Source organism: Bubalus kerabau, chromosome 7 (genome assembly GCF_029407905.1).
Source record: "Bubalus kerabau isolate K-KA32 ecotype Philippines breed swamp buffalo chromosome 7, PCC_UOA_SB_1v2, whole genome shotgun sequence".
NCBI lineage: Eukaryota > Metazoa > Chordata > Mammalia > Artiodactyla > Bovidae > Bubalus > Bubalus kerabau.
Window position 1 is genome coordinate 120869692 of NC_073630.1, and position 16787 is coordinate 120886478.

At 62.4% G+C, this 16787-nt stretch overlaps 2 protein-coding genes across 4 annotated transcripts; one reads left to right on the forward strand and one right to left on the reverse strand.

The window, feature by feature from the left end:
• Nucleotides 1–821: 821 nt before the first annotated feature.
• Nucleotides 822–10423, reverse strand: TACC3 (transforming acidic coiled-coil containing protein 3). 2 transcript variants are annotated; one of them, XM_055589286.1, is made up of 16 exons: nucleotides 10293–10423; nucleotides 8564–8726; nucleotides 8254–8396; nucleotides 5993–6883; nucleotides 5422–5488; nucleotides 5137–5290; nucleotides 3959–4011; nucleotides 3619–3707; nucleotides 3326–3518; nucleotides 3034–3138; nucleotides 2597–2673; nucleotides 2480–2523; nucleotides 2025–2164; nucleotides 1409–1515; nucleotides 1170–1290; nucleotides 822–1041 (listed from the first exon to the last, which is right to left on the reverse strand). In XM_055589286.1, the coding sequence occupies exons 2-16, from the start codon at nucleotides 8723–8725 to the stop codon at nucleotides 976–978; spliced, it is 2412 nt and encodes an 803-aa protein (XP_055445261.1). In that variant the 5' UTR covers nucleotide 8726; nucleotides 10293–10423; the 3' UTR covers nucleotides 822–975. The 2 variants fall into 2 exon arrangements, with proteins under 2 accessions (XP_055445261.1, XP_055445260.1); XM_055589285.1 differs by having other exon boundaries at nucleotides 2004–2164.
• A 481-nt stretch (nucleotides 10424–10904) lies between these two features.
• Nucleotides 10905–15406, forward strand: TMEM129 (transmembrane protein 129, E3 ubiquitin ligase). Of its 2 annotated transcripts, XM_055589288.1 has the most exons (4): nucleotides 10908–11260; nucleotides 12632–13106; nucleotides 13592–13751; nucleotides 13884–15406. In XM_055589288.1, exons 1-4 carry the CDS (start codon nucleotides 11056–11058, stop codon nucleotides 14130–14132), a joined length of 1089 nt encoding a protein of 362 aa, XP_055445263.1. In that variant the 5' UTR covers nucleotides 10908–11055; the 3' UTR covers nucleotides 14133–15406. The 2 variants fall into 2 exon arrangements, with proteins under 2 accessions (XP_055445264.1, XP_055445263.1); XM_055589289.1 differs by lacking the exons at nucleotides 13592–13751; nucleotides 13884–15406 and adding an exon at nucleotides 13249–13585 and having other exon boundaries at nucleotides 10905–11260.
• The last annotated feature ends 1381 nt before the right edge of the window (nucleotides 15407–16787 follow it).

A 16787-nucleotide genomic window follows, 5' to 3' on the forward strand; every position in this document is an offset into this window, starting at 1 on the left:
GGGGTGGACGTGCAGGCCCTGGGGGTGCCCGCTGGTGGTTCCCAGGTCATGTCATGAGGAGTAACCACTCCAGAGCTCGAGCTTCCATGACTGGTGTCCAGCCAGCGGTCCGCCTACCTCCTCCACGGTCCCGCTGTCCTGCAGGCTGGGCCTGCTCAGTTCAGAAGTCCCCCAGGGGCCGCCTGGCCCTCACCACCCCCAGGCCAGGGACCCCTGGCCCCGCCCCCGACCCATGGAAGGGGCCCAGGAGAAAGACGCACTCAGCCTCTCCTGGGGAGCAGGCCCCTGGCCCTGGGGGTGCAGACTTTGAACCCCCACTGAGACTTGACTTCTGAGCCTTTCATCTGTCAGGAGCGTCGGATGTCTGTCTGTCTGGCAGGGCTCTGCAGGGAGACCCCCTGCCCGTGTTTCCACCCACGGCGTCTTCCTGGGTCTCAGGAGACTGGGGGCTTCCAGCCAGGAAGGCAGCAGCTAGGAACTGCTGGTAACCCCCGTGAGCGTCCCACCGCGGGGCCTGCAGCCCTCCCCGGGACAAGAGCCAACCCCTGCCGCGGCTGCTGTGGTCTCCTTTCTTCCACGAAGGCGCTGGTCTGCGAGATCCGTGGTTGATGCAGATGGCGTCCACCCCAGCACCACATGGCTGACCAGGTGGACCGGGGGGACTGGGGCTCACTCAGCCGACTCCCAGGAGGTGCTGGTGGCCGGCCGGGCAGCTGCAAGGAGCGGGGCAGGGACAGGCTGAAGGCATCGAAGGGAACAGTGGCTGTGGTCAGATCAGCCAGAAACTGCCCTTTTAATGAAGACCAGGACAGGTCTACTGCTTAGATTTAAGAGAAACTTTATTTAATTTTTTCCTAAAGCAACCTAGTTTAAAAACAAATTGAAAAAAGATGTCAATAGAGAAGAAAAACCTAGACAGACAGACAGACAGACACACACACACACAGGGAAGACGGCAAGGCCAGGGCTGTCGCGTCAGATTCTCTTCATCTTGGAAATGAGGTCGTCACAGATCCTGGTCAGCTCATCATTCTCTTTAGTCTGAGGAGGAGAGCCACACCCCTGGATTTCTCACAGTGCTTAGAGCCTGGAGCCCCCGAGGCTTCCCGAGCTGCGAGGGCTGCCCGCCCCCGCCCCCCCCACCTCCGGCCTAGGGACCCTGCGCCCACCTTCTGCTCCACCACCTTCTCCAGGGAGTGGACACGCATCTGCTCCTTCCTCAGGACCGCCTGCAGCGCCAGAGCGTCCGTCTGGGCCTTGCTGCGGACCTGGGCGATCTCCTCGCTTGCCCTGGAGCAGCAGAGGGCCCGGCTGAGCCACGGGCGGGGCCAGACCCCCCCCAGGCTCCTGCCCCCCAAGCCCCGCCCCCATCCTGACCCCCCCCCCCCAGCCCCGCCTGCCCACGCACTGCCGGAGCTTCTCCTCCGCCTGGGCCTTCAGCGCCTGGTACTTCCGGGCCTCCTTCTCCGCCCTCTCTATGTGACCCTCGGCACACTTCTTCAGTGACTCTTCGTTCTGGGAGGAAGATGGACGCTGAGCCCCGAGCCGAGGCCCAGCTCCTTGGGGGTTCGTGGAGCAGCTCGCCTGTTTCCCTGCGGACAGCCCAGGCCTGCCCGCCCCTCAGGGCCCTGCCACGGGGGTTCTGTCCAGGCATTGTAGGGGAACCTAGGTCAGGCACCAGGCCCACGGAACAGCCTGTCCTGTTCCCTGAGCCCCGGGCTCTGGCGGCCGGGTGCCCTGCCGCCTGGCAGTGGGGAACAGCGCAGCGGCCAGCACAGACCCACAGTCTCCATGCAGGCCCACACAGACGCCTCGCGGGCACCCGCGTCCAGTTGCAGGTGACAAGCCAAGAGCCCAGGGTGCAGGCACAGGCAGGGCTGAGGCTGGCCCCACCTGCGGGCCTGCCTCTCCCTCTTGCCAGGCTCCATACCAGGGCTGTGCTCAGCCCCTCCTCCTGCAGGGCCCCCGCCCCTCCCCGGGCCCCAGGCTGGCCCAGCACCCACCGTGCGGTAGCCTTCGATCACCTCCTTCTGTTTCTCAAACCGCTTGAAGAGGTCGGAGAACGACTTTTCCATGGAGTGCAGGTCGGCCGTCAGCTGTGCTTTCTCCTTCAGGACCTTCTGCATTTCGGCCTTGGTGAGCTCCTTCTGTTTCTGAGACTCCTCTGGAGGAGAGACCAGCACCTCGGATCAGTGGGCGGCAGGGCGTCTGCCTCTCTCGGGACCTTCGAGGGCGGACCCTCGGGGCTCCAGACGCCCAGAAAACAGCTGTCTCCTCAATACCAGCTCCGCCCAGAAACCGAGGCAGCTGGCAGTAAGCCCAGACCTGTCCCACACTCGGGGCTTCCAGCCTGGACACGGCTAGTGCCCAACATCCACAGAGGCCGCCGGGGGACGCAGAGCCTCCAGGGAAGGGTGGACACTGCAGCATCAGGAAGGGACCCAACCTGCCCGCTGCCGGGGCAGGGACTGGCACTCACCCATCACCTGGTAGACAGTCCCCTCAAAGCTGTCCATGATCTTCCTGCGGGAGGAGAGCAGATGCATGAGCCGAGTGTCCTGCGCGCATGCGCGCACGGCGGGGCGGCTGCACTCACCCCATCTCCAGGAGCCTCTCCTGCAGCGCCGCGCACTTGCCCCGCAGCACCTCGTTCTCCTTCTGTGTGGCCTCCACCTGCATGGTCACACGCCTGCGTTGGCCCAGGGTCGCCCCCCGCGCTGACATCTCCCACCCCACTTGGTGGACGTCCAGCGCGGGGGACGCCTCCCAACATGGGCGGGGCAGCTTAAGGGGGGTGGGCGGTGCTGGGCACCGCAGGGTCCAGCCCAGGCCTCCACCCCCTTAGACATCGCCCCAGCCTCGTCCTCACCCAGTGAGGAGGCTGGGGAGCGCTCCTCGGGGACGGTGCAGACCCTCCCCCGTGGGTTCTGTGACACACGTGGGGGCGGGAACAGGACACCCGGCTGCCGGACGCCCGGGCACAGCGAGTGCAGCCTGTGATGCCGACCACCCCAGCCCCGCCTGCGCGCTCACCGCCGAGTCCAGGTCCTTCTGGCTGTACTGCAGCACATCCACGATCCGCTCCACAGGCAGCGGTGCAGCCCCGGGCCCGAGGTCACACGGAGCCGGGCCAGGCATCTGCGGGAGAGACCGGCGGGGCCGTGAGCTCCCCCGCGTGGCCCTCCGCCCTACCGGCTCCTCACAGCACAGCCAGAGGCAGCGCCTCGGCCCCACCCCGCCCCGTGAAGCCTGCAGATCCGCAGCATGAGAAAGCCGGGCCCTGAGAACAAGCGCGTCTCTAAAGCAGAGGGGACGAAGCACTTACAGGAATGCCCGGGGCTCCAGGGAAGTCCAGGTCAAGCAGCTGGGTCTCCGGGGGGCTTCCAGAGGAAGGCCCGTCCACACTGCGAGCACGGAGACCGAGAGAGAAGCCACCTGCCGTCTGCATGAGCCCGGGGCTCTCCTCGGAGGCCAGAGGGCCCGCGCTCGGGACAGGTAGGCCCCGGGGCCTGCCGCTGCTGTGGGCACACAGGAGCATGCCCGCTCACTAACTGGGCCCCCAGGCGAGCCCAGCCCCCGCCCTCGCCCCTGCCGGTCCCTGCTGCCAGCCGGGCATACCTGCTGGGTGCCAGCCCCCGGGGACTGTCCTGCAGGAGCGGGTCGAAGTTGAGGTACAGCGACTGCTTCCTCAGGGCTGACTCTTTAAACTGCGGGGGGGGGGGGGGGGGGGGGGGGGGGGGGGGGCCGGGTCAGCAGGGTCCACAGCGTGCCTGCCGCATCCCTCGGGGGAGCCCAGCCTGCAGGAGACGCCTCTGGGGCCTGAGCCAAGTGGTCTGGGGGCCGGGGGCAGGACTGCCCTGGGAAGAGTGGCTGCAGCAACGGGCCTGGGGTGACGCCGCCTCCAGGGACACAGAGCCTGCTCCCGGGCAGCGGGGCCCCGACAATGCTGGGTACTCACCGAGGACGCCCCGAACTGCTCCAGGTAGTCCAGCGCTGCCCCTGCGCCTAGGACTGAGAGGGGGTCAGCAGCCGCCCCTGCCCGCCACGGGCTGCCCGCCCCCCATGGCCTCAGGTGAGACAAGGCCAGGGCAGCCGTGTACCCCCCAGCCTGGCGCTTGGCTGTGCCCAGCACAGCGCCCCTCCCCAGGCTCCTGGACCAAGCGCTCTTTGCTGTAGAGCAGGGTTGCTCAGGGTGCCTGGGGCCAGAGGGTTCGGGGGTGTCACAGAAATGTTCCCTGGGGGCCAGGTCGCCCTGGATGAGAACCACCACGGAGAGAGTTCTTTACTATCTGATAATCTGAACTCTGCTTAAAAAAACCCAAAGGTGACTGATGCCACAAAAATTCTAAATTGACACCAAAAGCCCAAGAGCCATAGAACCAATTGGGTTTGAAAGTAGACATCTGTGCTTCTGAAGACAGCATCAAGGAAGTGAAAACAGTTTTTGCAAATCATGTACCTGACGAGCAATTCTTATCTGGATTATATTAGAAATCAGTACAGTGTAATAAAGAAAACAGCTCGAGTAAAACCAGGCAAAGAACCTGAGCAGATGAAGGTCAGGAGCGTGTGCGCTGCTTAACATCAGGGAGCAAACCCACCACGCGGCCACTCCCTGGACCTCAGACCCTGCGGAGCCAGGCTGGGCCCCCAGGAGCCTCCGCCCGGAGACAGACAGCAGTGCACGCGCTCCGGGCAGCCCGCTCCCGGCCAGAGCAGCCGTGGGAGGAGACGAGGCACCATCCATGGCAGGGACGCTGCTCAGCCAGGAGAGAAGCCCCGCCTCACCCTGACCCGAGGCAGAGCGCCGCGACACAAAGTGACCCGTGAGGCCAGGGCCCCTGGGGCAGAGGGAGGCTCCTCCCGGCTCCTAGCCCCACTGGCGCAGTGAGGACCCCACAGAGAGCCCCCCACAGACCCTCGGCCCATGCCCTGCCTGCCTCAGGCCTGGGGTCTTCACGGGACGGAGACCCTCGAGCTCTCCTGGCCCTGAAAGGCCCCGGCCGCACTAGGGCAGCTCAGCCTGTGCCTCTGGGGGCGGGTGGCTCCTTTCCAGGGGCCTCGGTTCACACAGCCCCTCCCGGCTCGGCGGCCCGCTGCCTCCCGTGCCTGCCCTGAGGATGGACGACCACATACCCTCCGCGGGGTCCCGGAACTGCTCCCCATTCAGGTCCAGGGTGGGCTCCGGCCCCCTCTCGGTGGGGGGCGTGGGGTTGGTGGGTGCAGTCGGTGGCTCACTGCTTGGGCTGCTGAGGGGCGCCGACCCCCCCGAAGAGCCTGTGGTCCACCCCTGAAAGGGAGGTGGGGTCACTGCAGGGCTGGCCGAGACGAGGGGTGTGGGGGAGCAGGGGCAGCGGCGTGCCCTCCCCGCCAGCCTCCCTCTGCCCGTGGCGCCCGCAGGCGTGGTGGCTGTGCCCATACCTCGCCCGCCGCTCCCGGGGTCCTCGCTGGGGCCCTCATCCCGGGTGTGTCATCTGAGCACGCCTGCCTGAAGAGACGGGGTCAGCAGGGCCTGAGCCTACCCCCAGCTCCGAGCTGCCGGGGTCCTGCGACCCCTCCCCTAGAAGCCAGGTTCAGGGCCGCATCGGGGGCCCCACAAACCATCTGGCCCAACCTCGCCTGCACAAGAATCGCGCTCCTCGGGAGTGGGCAAAGCGCCCTGAGGTCGTTTCAACTCAAGTAAAAGCAAAAATAAGTGAATGCTATGGTTGCTAGGAAATGGCAACAGAGGCCAGCCCGGGAGGCTGGAGCCCCGCTCAGCACCGAGTGCACCCCGGGAGCGGGCAGCAGGAGGCAGACGAGGCGCCAGGGTATTCCTGGACCTTCCAGAGGCGCAGACGGCCCTCCTGGACTACACGAGCACCCCACCTGTCCCCAGGGCACCCCCGCAGCAGAGGGATGCTTCCCTGCTGGTCCCCAGGGCCCCCACCTGGGGGACACGTGGCACCTCTGGTCTCACGTCTGCCCTGGAGGACCACCAGCCCGTGCTCACCGGCTCAGAGACAAGGCCTCTGTGGCCTGGCCGCTCTGCGGGTGCTCCGGGGGCCGGGCCTCACCACTGTCTGCGGCCGGGTTACAGTCTGGGTTGTCTGGCTTGTCCCAGCTCGGGCCGTCGGACTCATGCAGAGCGAGCTCGCAACCCTTGCCCGCCTCCAGGGTGGCCTTTCCGGGCCTCGCCTCTGGTCTCCTCGAGGGGGGCTTGAGACCCAGGGCCTTCCCTCGCTTCTGCAGTGGGGGCAACCTTTTGCCGGTGGCATCAGAGAAGTCGAACTCCAGCCGGACAGGCCCGCTCCTCAGAGAGCCGGTGGCCTGGCCACAGGCCTCCTCCTCCTGAGCACCGGGGTGTGTGGCCCCTGCAGCCTCTCCAGGGCCGGTCAGGGCCGTGTCCTCGTGGCCGGTGGCATCCATGGAGCCTGCTAGGTCCGCTCCAGGCTGGTCCACGAGGGGTTTTTCTCCAGGGGGGGCACCACAGGGCGAGGCGGGCCTGGCGGGGGGACCAGGGACCCCCTCCGAGTCCCCTCCCGTAGCGCTGAGTGGGTCCTCTGCTGTGTCCTGGGACGCCACCCCAGGGGGCTGTTCTGGAGCTACGGGGCCGAGGGGCATGCTCTCCTCTGAGGGCCAAGGGTGGACATGCTCTTCCCGGGCGCGCTCAGGGCTGCCGGGCGCTGGTCCTCGGGAGGCCTCCGGGTTTTCAACACTCTCTGGTATCTGGGAAGAGCTTGAGGGACCCAGGCTGACCAGAGGAGCTGAGGGGGGCCCACCAGGAGGCTGGTCTTCAGAGACTGGTCTCATGTCCTCTGAGGGGGGCTCGGTGTTGACTGGTACTGGCTTCTGGAGAATTCCATGGGTCGTTTTGGTGTCCGTTTCCTTGGTGAACTGTTGACTTTTCAGAAAACAAACTTAGTTAACACTAAGGAACCAGTTAGGACTTTAGTTAGATTTTAGTCCATGTGAAAACATTAACTAAATACAAAAATAAGAAGCATTCTGTCAATGCTCTCCTTGGGACCAGCTTTCACAAGAATATTCCCACAAGTCAGTGTTGGTGGGCCCTGGAGACGCAGGTGACAAGAGCAGAAACCTCACTGACGACAGTCAGAGTTGAGCTTCCCCACACCAGCCCACTTCCCCCTTCCGGCTGGGGACCACCGCTACGTCATCAGGGAAAGTCAGGCTCCCCACTGGAGCGAGAAAGGCCAGGTGGAGGCCTCGGCCTTCAGGAGAAGCAGGACCCCACTCCCCGCAGCTAGAGTGGCTCAAAGCTGGCGTCTCAGCAGCCTGGCCTCCCTCTCTTTGGGCTCTGACAAAACAACAGTATTTGAGTGCCTCTAATCTCATTCAGCTGAATTTCAAACAGAAAAGTAAAAACCTGAAGCTGAAAAGCAGTGAGGAGACCTGGGTAGAGAGGAGTCAGGTGCGAGGAATTTCCACCCAAGGGGAGGTGGAAATGTGGCCCGGGGATGTCTTATTTGAGAGAGAAGTGAAGGGTATGCTAGAGATATTTTGCTTTTATACCTTTCTCTGCACATCTAAAATCTGTTTAAAAGAAAAAGCAAGCTTTAAACCGTGTAAGTCAGCAAAAGTCAGAATGAGGCTGACTTTTATGCCAGCAAGGCCCCTCCCACTCTGGATTCAGTGGATCCCTCGGGGGCACTCGCTGGGTAAATTCAGCCTAATCTGGGGGGAAGAGCCGCCACCAGGTCCCCGTCTCTAGACAGAGGCAGGAAAGCCTGGGCGTTCACTGAGCTGACCGCCACACCCAGCCAAACACCTAATGCCAGGTGAGGCTGCAAAGACGCACCTCTGGTCAAAGTCAAGTGTTTCCAATCTGATTCGTCAAACTGGATCACACAACAGACAGCTCCTGTGCCTTCAGCAGCAAGGCCTGCCTGTAAGCCCTCTCCCAGGCTTGCTGCTGAGCGTAGGAGACTCCTGAAGTGCTAACACAGCAGCAAAGCCACAGAGCACCCCTCTTTGGAGATTCCGCCAGGGCACTTCATGAAGTCAGAGGAACAAAAACCAATGTCAATTTGCTGGCAAGAGCACAACAGAGAAGTAGAATGTAAAGTTTACACTTCCTCTGTTTCATTACTCACTTTTCCAGTAACAAATGGTTTCTGAGGTGCTTTGGGCCACGCAGGACACACTGCAGAGACCAGGAGAAGCCTAACCGGATGTGGCACTCTGCAAACAGCTTTTCTGCTGAGTCCCTGAGGCTACGGACGGCAGTGCATCAAACAATCCCACACTTACTTCTCTTTCTGGGTACAGACTTGATGGCAGTTTTCTAATTCAATGGGGTCACCCAGAACAAAACAGGCTTCGAGCTTGCTGCCCACGCTGGGACTTAAGATCCTGTATGTCTGTGGGTCCCGTAGAGGTGTCTGAAAAGTCACCTGTTGGGGAGAGAGGAGGGCACCTGCTCAATAATTCAAGTCTTTGACACCCCTCTGGCGGCACCGTGCCCTGCCTGGGCAGCTCAGTAAGTTGCCAGGAAAGCAGGTGGCAGGGCGACCTCCGTGTGACACACGACAGAGCGAACACAGGGGCCTGACGTGCTTACCTTCACAGTTTTGGCTGTGCTCTTCGGTGGCACATTCTCTTTCTGTGACAGACGGAGAACGGACGATCTTCCGGTAAGTTCCGGTGGTGAAAACAGGAAGTCGCAATTTTCTGTACTTTTGTCACCAGTGACATTTTCGTCACTGAAGATATGCAGACTCATTCTGGAAAAGCAGACAGTTGGGTGTCAGGAGGAGGGCGGTGCCCTCTGCTGTCTGGACGCTCAGAGGCGACAGTGGCAGGGCTGGCCCCGCGGTGCTGCCAGGAGACGCCCCCTTCGGCACAGGCTCAGACTTCAGGCAGCGTGTCCTCTGCCAGGCAGTCCCCATCCTGCTCCGGGGGAGCTGCCACCTCCCTGGAGTAAGAGCCGGAGGAGCCTTCAGCTCACAGGGCAGGAGGGAACGCTCAGGTGATTAAAACAACTTGAACTTTGTCGGTAAAAGTTCAGAGACAGAGAAGGGCTGATCTGTGACGAAACTGAAGCAGCAGAGGAAGCCTGGGCCCCTCCATCAGGTGGAGCAGCTGCCAAGTTTGTGGAGAACAGAAACGCAATAGGGCCCAGCAGCATGGCCAAGGAGGAGCTGGAGAAGGTAACAAGCAGCAGGTGTCGAGTCACCTGTGGGGAGTTGAGTGTCTCCATCAGGGGCCTCCAGTCAGGCCCGGGGGTTCCAGGAGAGTCTCATTCCTCCTTCCCGAGGCCCTCATGATGGTCAGTGCCGTGGCATTCCCAATTTAGGAGTCACCAGAGAACTGGGCATTTGCCTCGTGGGGGCACTACAGGTATTCGCTGGCGGTGGGGACCCTGGGGACTGTGGTTGAGGATGCCAGGTGGCTGGGGCAGCAGGAGAAAGGGTGGCTTTAAAAAGAGGTGAGGTCAGGGTGACAAGCCACCTCGAAGGGCTTTGGGGGTAGGAGCTGCCTGTGGAGGACAAGAGGGGTGGGGTGGGGGGAGTCAGAGGCTCTGGCACTGGGCCAGGGGTGGCCTGGGCAGCCCCTCATGGCACCAGGCTCACACACTGCGTCGGGAGACCGGAACGATGAGCCCGAGCCGGCGGCCACTCACTGTGAGGTTTGGCCTGAACAACGGGGTAAACAGGGGAGGGGCTGGACGGCTGCAGGGCCCAGGACGGAGAGCAGACACAGAGGACGCCTTTCCGGCAGACCCCCTCCTTGCCCTGGGGACGGCGGGAGAACAAAGACGGCAGCCTTCCGGGGTTCGGCTTCTACTAATAATGAGGGCTTCTGCTTAAAAGGAGGGGTCTTTGAGGAGGGCTGGCCGGGGAGGCGGGGAGGGACTGGGGACCTAGGGTGAGCGGGGTCTGCGGAATCAGGTGCGGCAGGAGTCGGCGATGGGTCCGGGCGAGGCTGGACCCAGAGGGGCGGGGATTGGGAGGCCAGCGCTGGGCGCAGGGCAGCGAGCGCGCGTGTACTCAGGCTCGGAATCACCGGGCGTCTCGGGAGGCGGGGGCGGGAGCACATCTGCTCTGCTCCCGGTTGCGGCCGGGCGGGCGGCATGAGGGACGGCGGGAGAACGGCCCAGACCGCGAGGAGGGCGGAGTCGGAGGCGGTATAGGCCCCGGTCTGGGGAGGGGGGGGGAGGGTCGCCAGCGCGGCAGGCAGACCCAGGCCGGCAAAGCCCCAAGCCCCGGTTACAGGCAGGACCGGAGCCCCGAGCCGGGACCCCGCCGCCGCCGTCGCCGTCGCCGTCGCCGTCGCCGTCGCCCCCTTACCTGTCGACCGCCGCGCGGAGCCCAGGGTGGGAGGTGCCGAGCTCGGGAGCCCCTCTGCCCGCCGCCGATTCAAATACCGACGGTTGGCGAGCGCGGCCAATCAGCGCGCGGCTGGGGCGGGGCGCGAGGCGCCGACAGCCAATGGGAGGCAGAACGCCAGCCCACGCCCACTAGGAGGTTTCGTTTCCGGGGCGAGGGCACGCTGGGCGCGGCGGACGCCGGATTCCTCAGTAAAAGCTGCTCGCCTAACGCCCCTAGAGGAGAGGCCGCACGCGGGTGGACGGTGACTGCGGAGCCCGCCGTCGCCCAGGAATCCCGGGCTTTGCTGCGGACGCGCCTGAGCTGCGTGGAAATGAGGGCCCGAGAGCCTCTCCCCCGAGTCTCAGTTTCCCCAGCTGGGCAATGGGATCGAGTGCAGCGCCGCTCCCAAGCGGGTCGTGTGGAAGAGCCAAACCCTCGCGAGAACTGTAGGGGCGGCTCGCTAGGTGGGGCGGGGGAGGGGGTGGGTGGCGGGGGCGGTCGAACGAGGTGCCCGAGAACTTCATTTCCCAAAATACTCTGCGGGACTCCATTTCCCAGAGCGCCCCGCGAGGGCAGGGACTCCGTTTCCCAGAGCGCCCCGCGAGTGCCTCCAGGGCAGGGACTCAGTTTCCCAGAGCGCCCCGCGCCGCCGGGCGCCTACCGGACCTGGACTCTGTGGCCGGTTCGCTACGCTGGGTGGCAGGCCTCGCCGAGCTAGTTTCCCGGCGGCGACGGCGGCGCGATGGACAGTCCCGAGGTCACCTTCACGCTGGCCTACCTGGTGTTCGCCGTGTGCTTCGTGTTCACCCCCACCGAGTTCCACTCGGCCGGGCTCACGGTGCAGAACCTGCTGTCGGGCTGGCTGGGCAGCGAAGACGCCGCCTTCGTGCCGTATCACCTACGCCGCACGGCCGCCACGCTGCTGTGCCACTCGCTGCTGCCCCTCGGTGAGCCCAGGGCCGACCTCCGGGACCCGGAGTGGGAGGGACGGGGGGCGGGCTCCCGTGTTGGAGAGCCGAGGCTGCGGGCGCAGCGCCCGTGTGCTTGGGGAAGTGCTGCCCCTTGCAGGTACCGGGCGGAGAGGCGGGCTCAGAACCCTAGGGAAGGGGGTGCTCTGCTCAGTGGGGCAGGTGGTGAGCTGGCTCTCGGGGTACAGGTCCCTCGAGTCGAGGTATGAGTTAACTGATGCCCCTAGAGGTGGCCTGTCCCAATCTCCTTGGAAGGTGGGTGCGGGAAAGGCAGGCAGAGAGGGTTGACGGCAGTCGAGTGTCATTTCCGCCTCCAGGGAATCTTCCTGACCCAGGGATCGAACCCGCATCTCCTGCATTGGCAGGCTGGATCTTTGCCACTGAACACTAGGGAAGGCCCCCACCCCCACCCCCACCCTTTTTAAAAAATATAACTTTATTCATGGCTGTGCTGGGTCGTCCTTGTTGCGCGAGGTCTTTCTCTAGTTGTGCAGAATGGGAGATACTCTGTTGCAGGCCTTAAAGCACGCAGATTTCAGTAGTTGTGGCACACGGGCTTAGTTGCTCGGCAGCATGTGGAATCTTCCTGGACCAGAAATCAAATCCATGTCCTCTGCATTAGCAGGCAGATTCTTATCCACTGCACCACCTGGGAGGTCCTAGAGAAGCCCTTTTGAAACTTCAGAGAGGTGTTATTTATTGCCACATGAGTTACTTATTATGTATCAGTTTGATCAATAGCATTTATTACTATTTTTGCAACTTCAAACCTTTTCTGCAGGTCACTGTCTACTTTATTAATTTTGACATGCAAACTGGCCCCCATCTGGCCACCAGGGGCCTGGAGCTGGCTCCTGTGTCCCTGTGACATGCTCTTGTCACCTTTGTTGACTGGTCCACGACGTCCCAGTTCTGGGATGGGCCATACTCTGGTCTGCTTCCTCAGAGTAGGTGGGATCCAGAGGCTGAGATCCAGTCCCAATACGGCCTGTGGGCAGCTCTGCGTTGGGTGACACCAGATCCTTGTGCTTATTTTTGCTTTTCTAGGATTTTCTCATTTTATTTCTTCCACTCATATGTGGTTTGTGCAAAACTAAAGTAGTAAGATGAGAATGTTTTCTGCTCACTGGACAAGTACTCAGTTGAGTCAGCTATGGAGCTGGGCAAGGCCCACCTGCCCTGGGGTACCATGGCCTTGCCCTCGGAGCTGACCATGGCAGAGGGCCAGACCCAAGGCTGGGGATTAAAGGAAGGGGCCTCCCCCAACCCCACCAAGGGACAGGGACAGCACTGGGGAGGCTGGCAGCCTGGCAGTCCCAACCTCTGCTGAAGTTTGCCTGTCCCTTTTAGGCTACTATGTGGGCATGTGCTTCGCAGCCTCAGAAAAGCAGCTCTACTACCCCAGCCAGACCCCGGAGACCTGGCGGGCCTTCCTCCTGCTAGCACTGATGCTGCCCGCCATCGCCTGCACCCTGATCTACTACTGGTCCCGGGAACACTGGGCCCGCCACCCCCTGGCCCGCACCCTGGCCCTCTACGCCCTCCCACGGTCGGGCTGGCGGGCCGTGGCTTCCTCCGTGAACACGGAGTTCCGGCGGATTGACAAGTTTGCCACGGGGGTGCCGGGGGCCTGTGTGATCGTGACGGACACGTGGGTGATGAAGGTGACCACGTACCGCGTGCACGTGGCCCAGCAGCAGGACGTGCACCTGACCGTGATGGAGTCCCAGCAGCACGACCTCTCCCCAGACTCGCACCTGCCCGTGCAGCTCCTCACCATCCGCGTGGCCAGTGCCAACCCCGCCGTGCCGGCCTTCGACATCCGGTAGGCGGGCCTGCAGCTGGGGCCGCTGGGGTGGTGCGCCCGTGGTCTGCTCTTTGTGTGGCTCAGGGGGCGGGGTGGGTGGGAGCTGGTCCCTCCAGAGTGCCCCTCCCTCAGGTCCTCTGCGTTTCCCCTTTCTTCCCAGCCTGCTCTGAGCTGTCTTCCTGGCGTCTCGGGAGGAGCACACGGCGGGTGTTTGGGGGCCACTGTATAGGACGGAGGCTCGGTGGCTCCCTCAGCCCTGAGCCTGGGCCGGGGCCGAGGCTGTCCTGTCTAGTTCAGGCTGTGGCGGGCCTGCCCGCCCCTCCTGGACCTGTCTTGGGCCTGAACCTGCCGAGGGCCAGGCCCTCTGCCGCAGCTGCAGCTCTCCCACCCTCCGTGCCCCTCCGCACGTCCCAAGGAGAGGCCCGTGGGCAGCACTGGACCAATGGGCTCTGGCCCCACGGCCATCTCTAGTGGTCCCTGCCCAGCAGCACCCACCTCCACAGGCTGAACTCCACGGAGTATGGTGAGCTGTGTGAGAAGCTCCGGGCGCCCATCCGCAGCGCGGCCAACGTGGTCATCCACCAGAGCCTGGGCGACCTCTTCCTGGAGACCTTTGCCTCCCTGGTGGAGGTCAACCCGGCCTACTCGGTCCCCAGCAGCCAGGTAGGGGGCTGGGCAGGGGAGGTGGGTTCCCACAGCTGGGCCGCCGTGGACCGCCTCTTCTGGGGTAGGGCAGGACCCCCATCCCCAGGGCGGCCCTACTGGGCTTCCTCTGACCACCTGGCCTGCCTGCAGGACCTGGAGGCATGCATCGGCTGCATGCAGACTCGGGCCGGCGTGAAGCTGGTGAAGACCTGCCAGGCGGCAGCCGTGGGCGAGTGCCAGCAATGCCACTGCCGCCCCATGTGGTGCCTCACCTGCATGGGCAAGTGGTTCGCCAGCCGCCAGGACCCGCAGCGCCCTGACACCTGGCTGGCCAGCCGCGTGCCCTGCCCCACCTGCCGCGCGCGCTTCTGCATCCTGGACGTGTGCGCCGTGCGCTGAGCCCCCTGGGGGGACCCTGTGGCCACCTCCAGGGGAGACGGGCCTCTGGGCCTTCCTCGGTGCTGCTGTGGGCAGCTCTTCGGTGAGGCGGCTCACTGGTGCCCCGAGGCTGTGGAAGGGCCTGGCTGCGGTTTCGGCAGAACCTTCCTGCTGAAGTTCTGTCCCTGGCAGTGGGGTGGTCTTCAGCACCTCTGCCTCCTTCACTCTCTGTTCTTCCGACTAGGGGTCAGTGCTGGGCACGCAGAACGTGGTGTCGGGTCCATCTCCAGAGCATTCTGGGGCCCCCGAGCTGTGTTCTAGGCGACCCCTTGGTCTGCCCCAGATGACCCTAACCTAGCCATTTGCCTTAAGTGTATGGGGCACAAAAGTCATAACTGCCTCTCAGTTATACGACAGACCTGGATTTGTCTACGACTGCAGTCTGTCATGCTTCCGTTGCCAGGCTGGCCGCTGGCCCTGCAGCATGGCATGGATGCCCTCCCCATGAGGCCGCTCTGAGGACCCGGTGTAGAGCCTGGCGGTGGAGGGCACGAGCATTGCCCAGGGCCTCCTGGTGACCGTGGCCAGCCGAGGGTGCCCTCCTGGGTGGAGTGGCCCCCATCTGCCCCCTACCCAGGGACTCCTCGGGCTTTCCATCGGGTTGTTTTCACCTGCCTTTCCCTTAGCCGAGTGCATGTGGGGCTGCCCACCCCTTTGAGGGGCCTGTGACCACGTGCCTTTTGGTGCTCCCACAAGTCCAGGGAATGGGCTGTCTCAGACTTCTGGTTGCCCGGGAACATCTTGTGTCCAGACAGCAAGATTGTGGGGACCTAGCACGAGGCCCCCCACAGGCCCACCCGCTTCAGAAGGGAAGTGCCCAGCAGTCAAGGCGATGACAGCCGTCTTCCCCAATCTTGGTGGTGAGGTGGGGGGCAGGGAGGAAAGTGCTGGGCTCCTGGGTACAGCTCTGAATGTGGCTGTTAGAGGGGCCCTAAGCCTCCTAAACTTGGTCCTGCTAAGCAGGTTAGATGGAATCAACTCCACCAAGGCTGCACTGAGCCCAGGGATTTGGAAGTGAGCAAGCCCAGATTCGTGGTCTTCCTGGGTCACCCACAGGGGACAGCCATCAGAAGGGCAGCCAGGAGCCATGCCCGGCCTCAGCCTGAAATTTCAAACTCTGGCAAGGGAGAGCCAGGCCTGGGGTTGTCTTTTCTACAAGAGATGGTTACTTAGTTTTATAAAGATACACCTATTGTAGCAAAGTGGTATGCTATTGAATAAAATGTTAGTATGAAGTTATCAGTATTTTGTTTTTCCTGATATTCAAACAGTTGGGGCGAGTCCATCTTAGAAGTGGCCTCTTTAGTGCGCATGTTTTCTTCAGAATAAAGGGAGGCAGACTCTTCAGGAATCTTCCCCTGATATTCTAGCTGGGGTCTCAAAAAGCTCACTTCAGGGAACCTTTGTGGATGGGTCCTGGGGGCTGGGGGTAGGGGGTCAGCATACACGTGCTCCAGATGCAGGGGCCCACGTGAGGGACACTGGTGATCCAAGGTGGTGAGCCCTGCTGGGCGAGGCCTCCAGCCGTGTGCTTGCTGCTGGGTCCCACACGGAGCCTGCTGGCACAGCCACTTGGCTGGGAGAGCTCCTCAGCAGCACAAGCTCCCTGCTCCCTTATGCTGCTGCTGGACCCTGAACATGTTTATAAAGTACACGCAGCCCACTGAAAGCCAGTGGACTGGAATTTACTATATCTTGGAGATACTTGATTTTTTTTTTCACTATAGTCCTTCTCTGATAGTTTAGTCATAAGTCATGTCTGACTCTGTGACCTCATGTGTTACCGAGTCCAAGCTCGCTCTGCTCACTGCACGGTAGGCCAGTGAATCGGGGACAAGGTGTTGAGGCAAGGAATACTTTATTCTGAGGGCCTGCTGACAGAAGACGGCAAACTGTCTCAAAACAACCATGTCATTGGGGTCTGGGTGCCAGATTCTTTCATAGGTCAGAGATGAGGGAGGTAAGGGAACAGTAAAAAGGCCATTAATCTTGCAAATATCTCCTAGAATTGCAAGCCTCAGGCAGGGTATATGTTTCTTCCTGCCTTCTACAGGTGGACAGGGTTCTGAAAAAAGGGCACTTTAGAGTCAGGCAGAGAAGTAGGATTCTCTGAGGCAGGGTTTATGTATGATTGTCAAACAGTCCCAGCACAGAGTCAGAATTGCTTTTCCCTAAAACGTGGACTGTAGCCCGCCAGGCTCCTTTGCCCTGGGATTTCCCAGGCATGAATAGTGGAGTGGGTTGCCATTTCCTTCTCCAGATCTTCCCAACCCTGGGATTGAACCCAAGTCTTTTATCTTCTTTATTTGCACACAAGCATCACCACCTAACGCCTGGAGACTGGCCAAAGGCCCAGCCTGGTGAGGCGGGGAGGGAAGGGAAGGGGTGTGTGTGTGTGTGTGTGTGAAGAACGTGGAGTAGGCTCACAGGTGTGTGTGTGTGTGTGTGTGTGTGTGTGTGTGTGTGTGTGTGTGTGAAGAACGTGACATAGGCTCACGGGTTGTGTGTGTGTGCGTGTGTGTAAACAATATGACATAGTTTCAGGGGTCTGGGCATCTGACGCCGGCAGCGAGTTTTCGGGGCGCGAAGCCTGCAGCCTGAGGCTGCCTCCCCTTC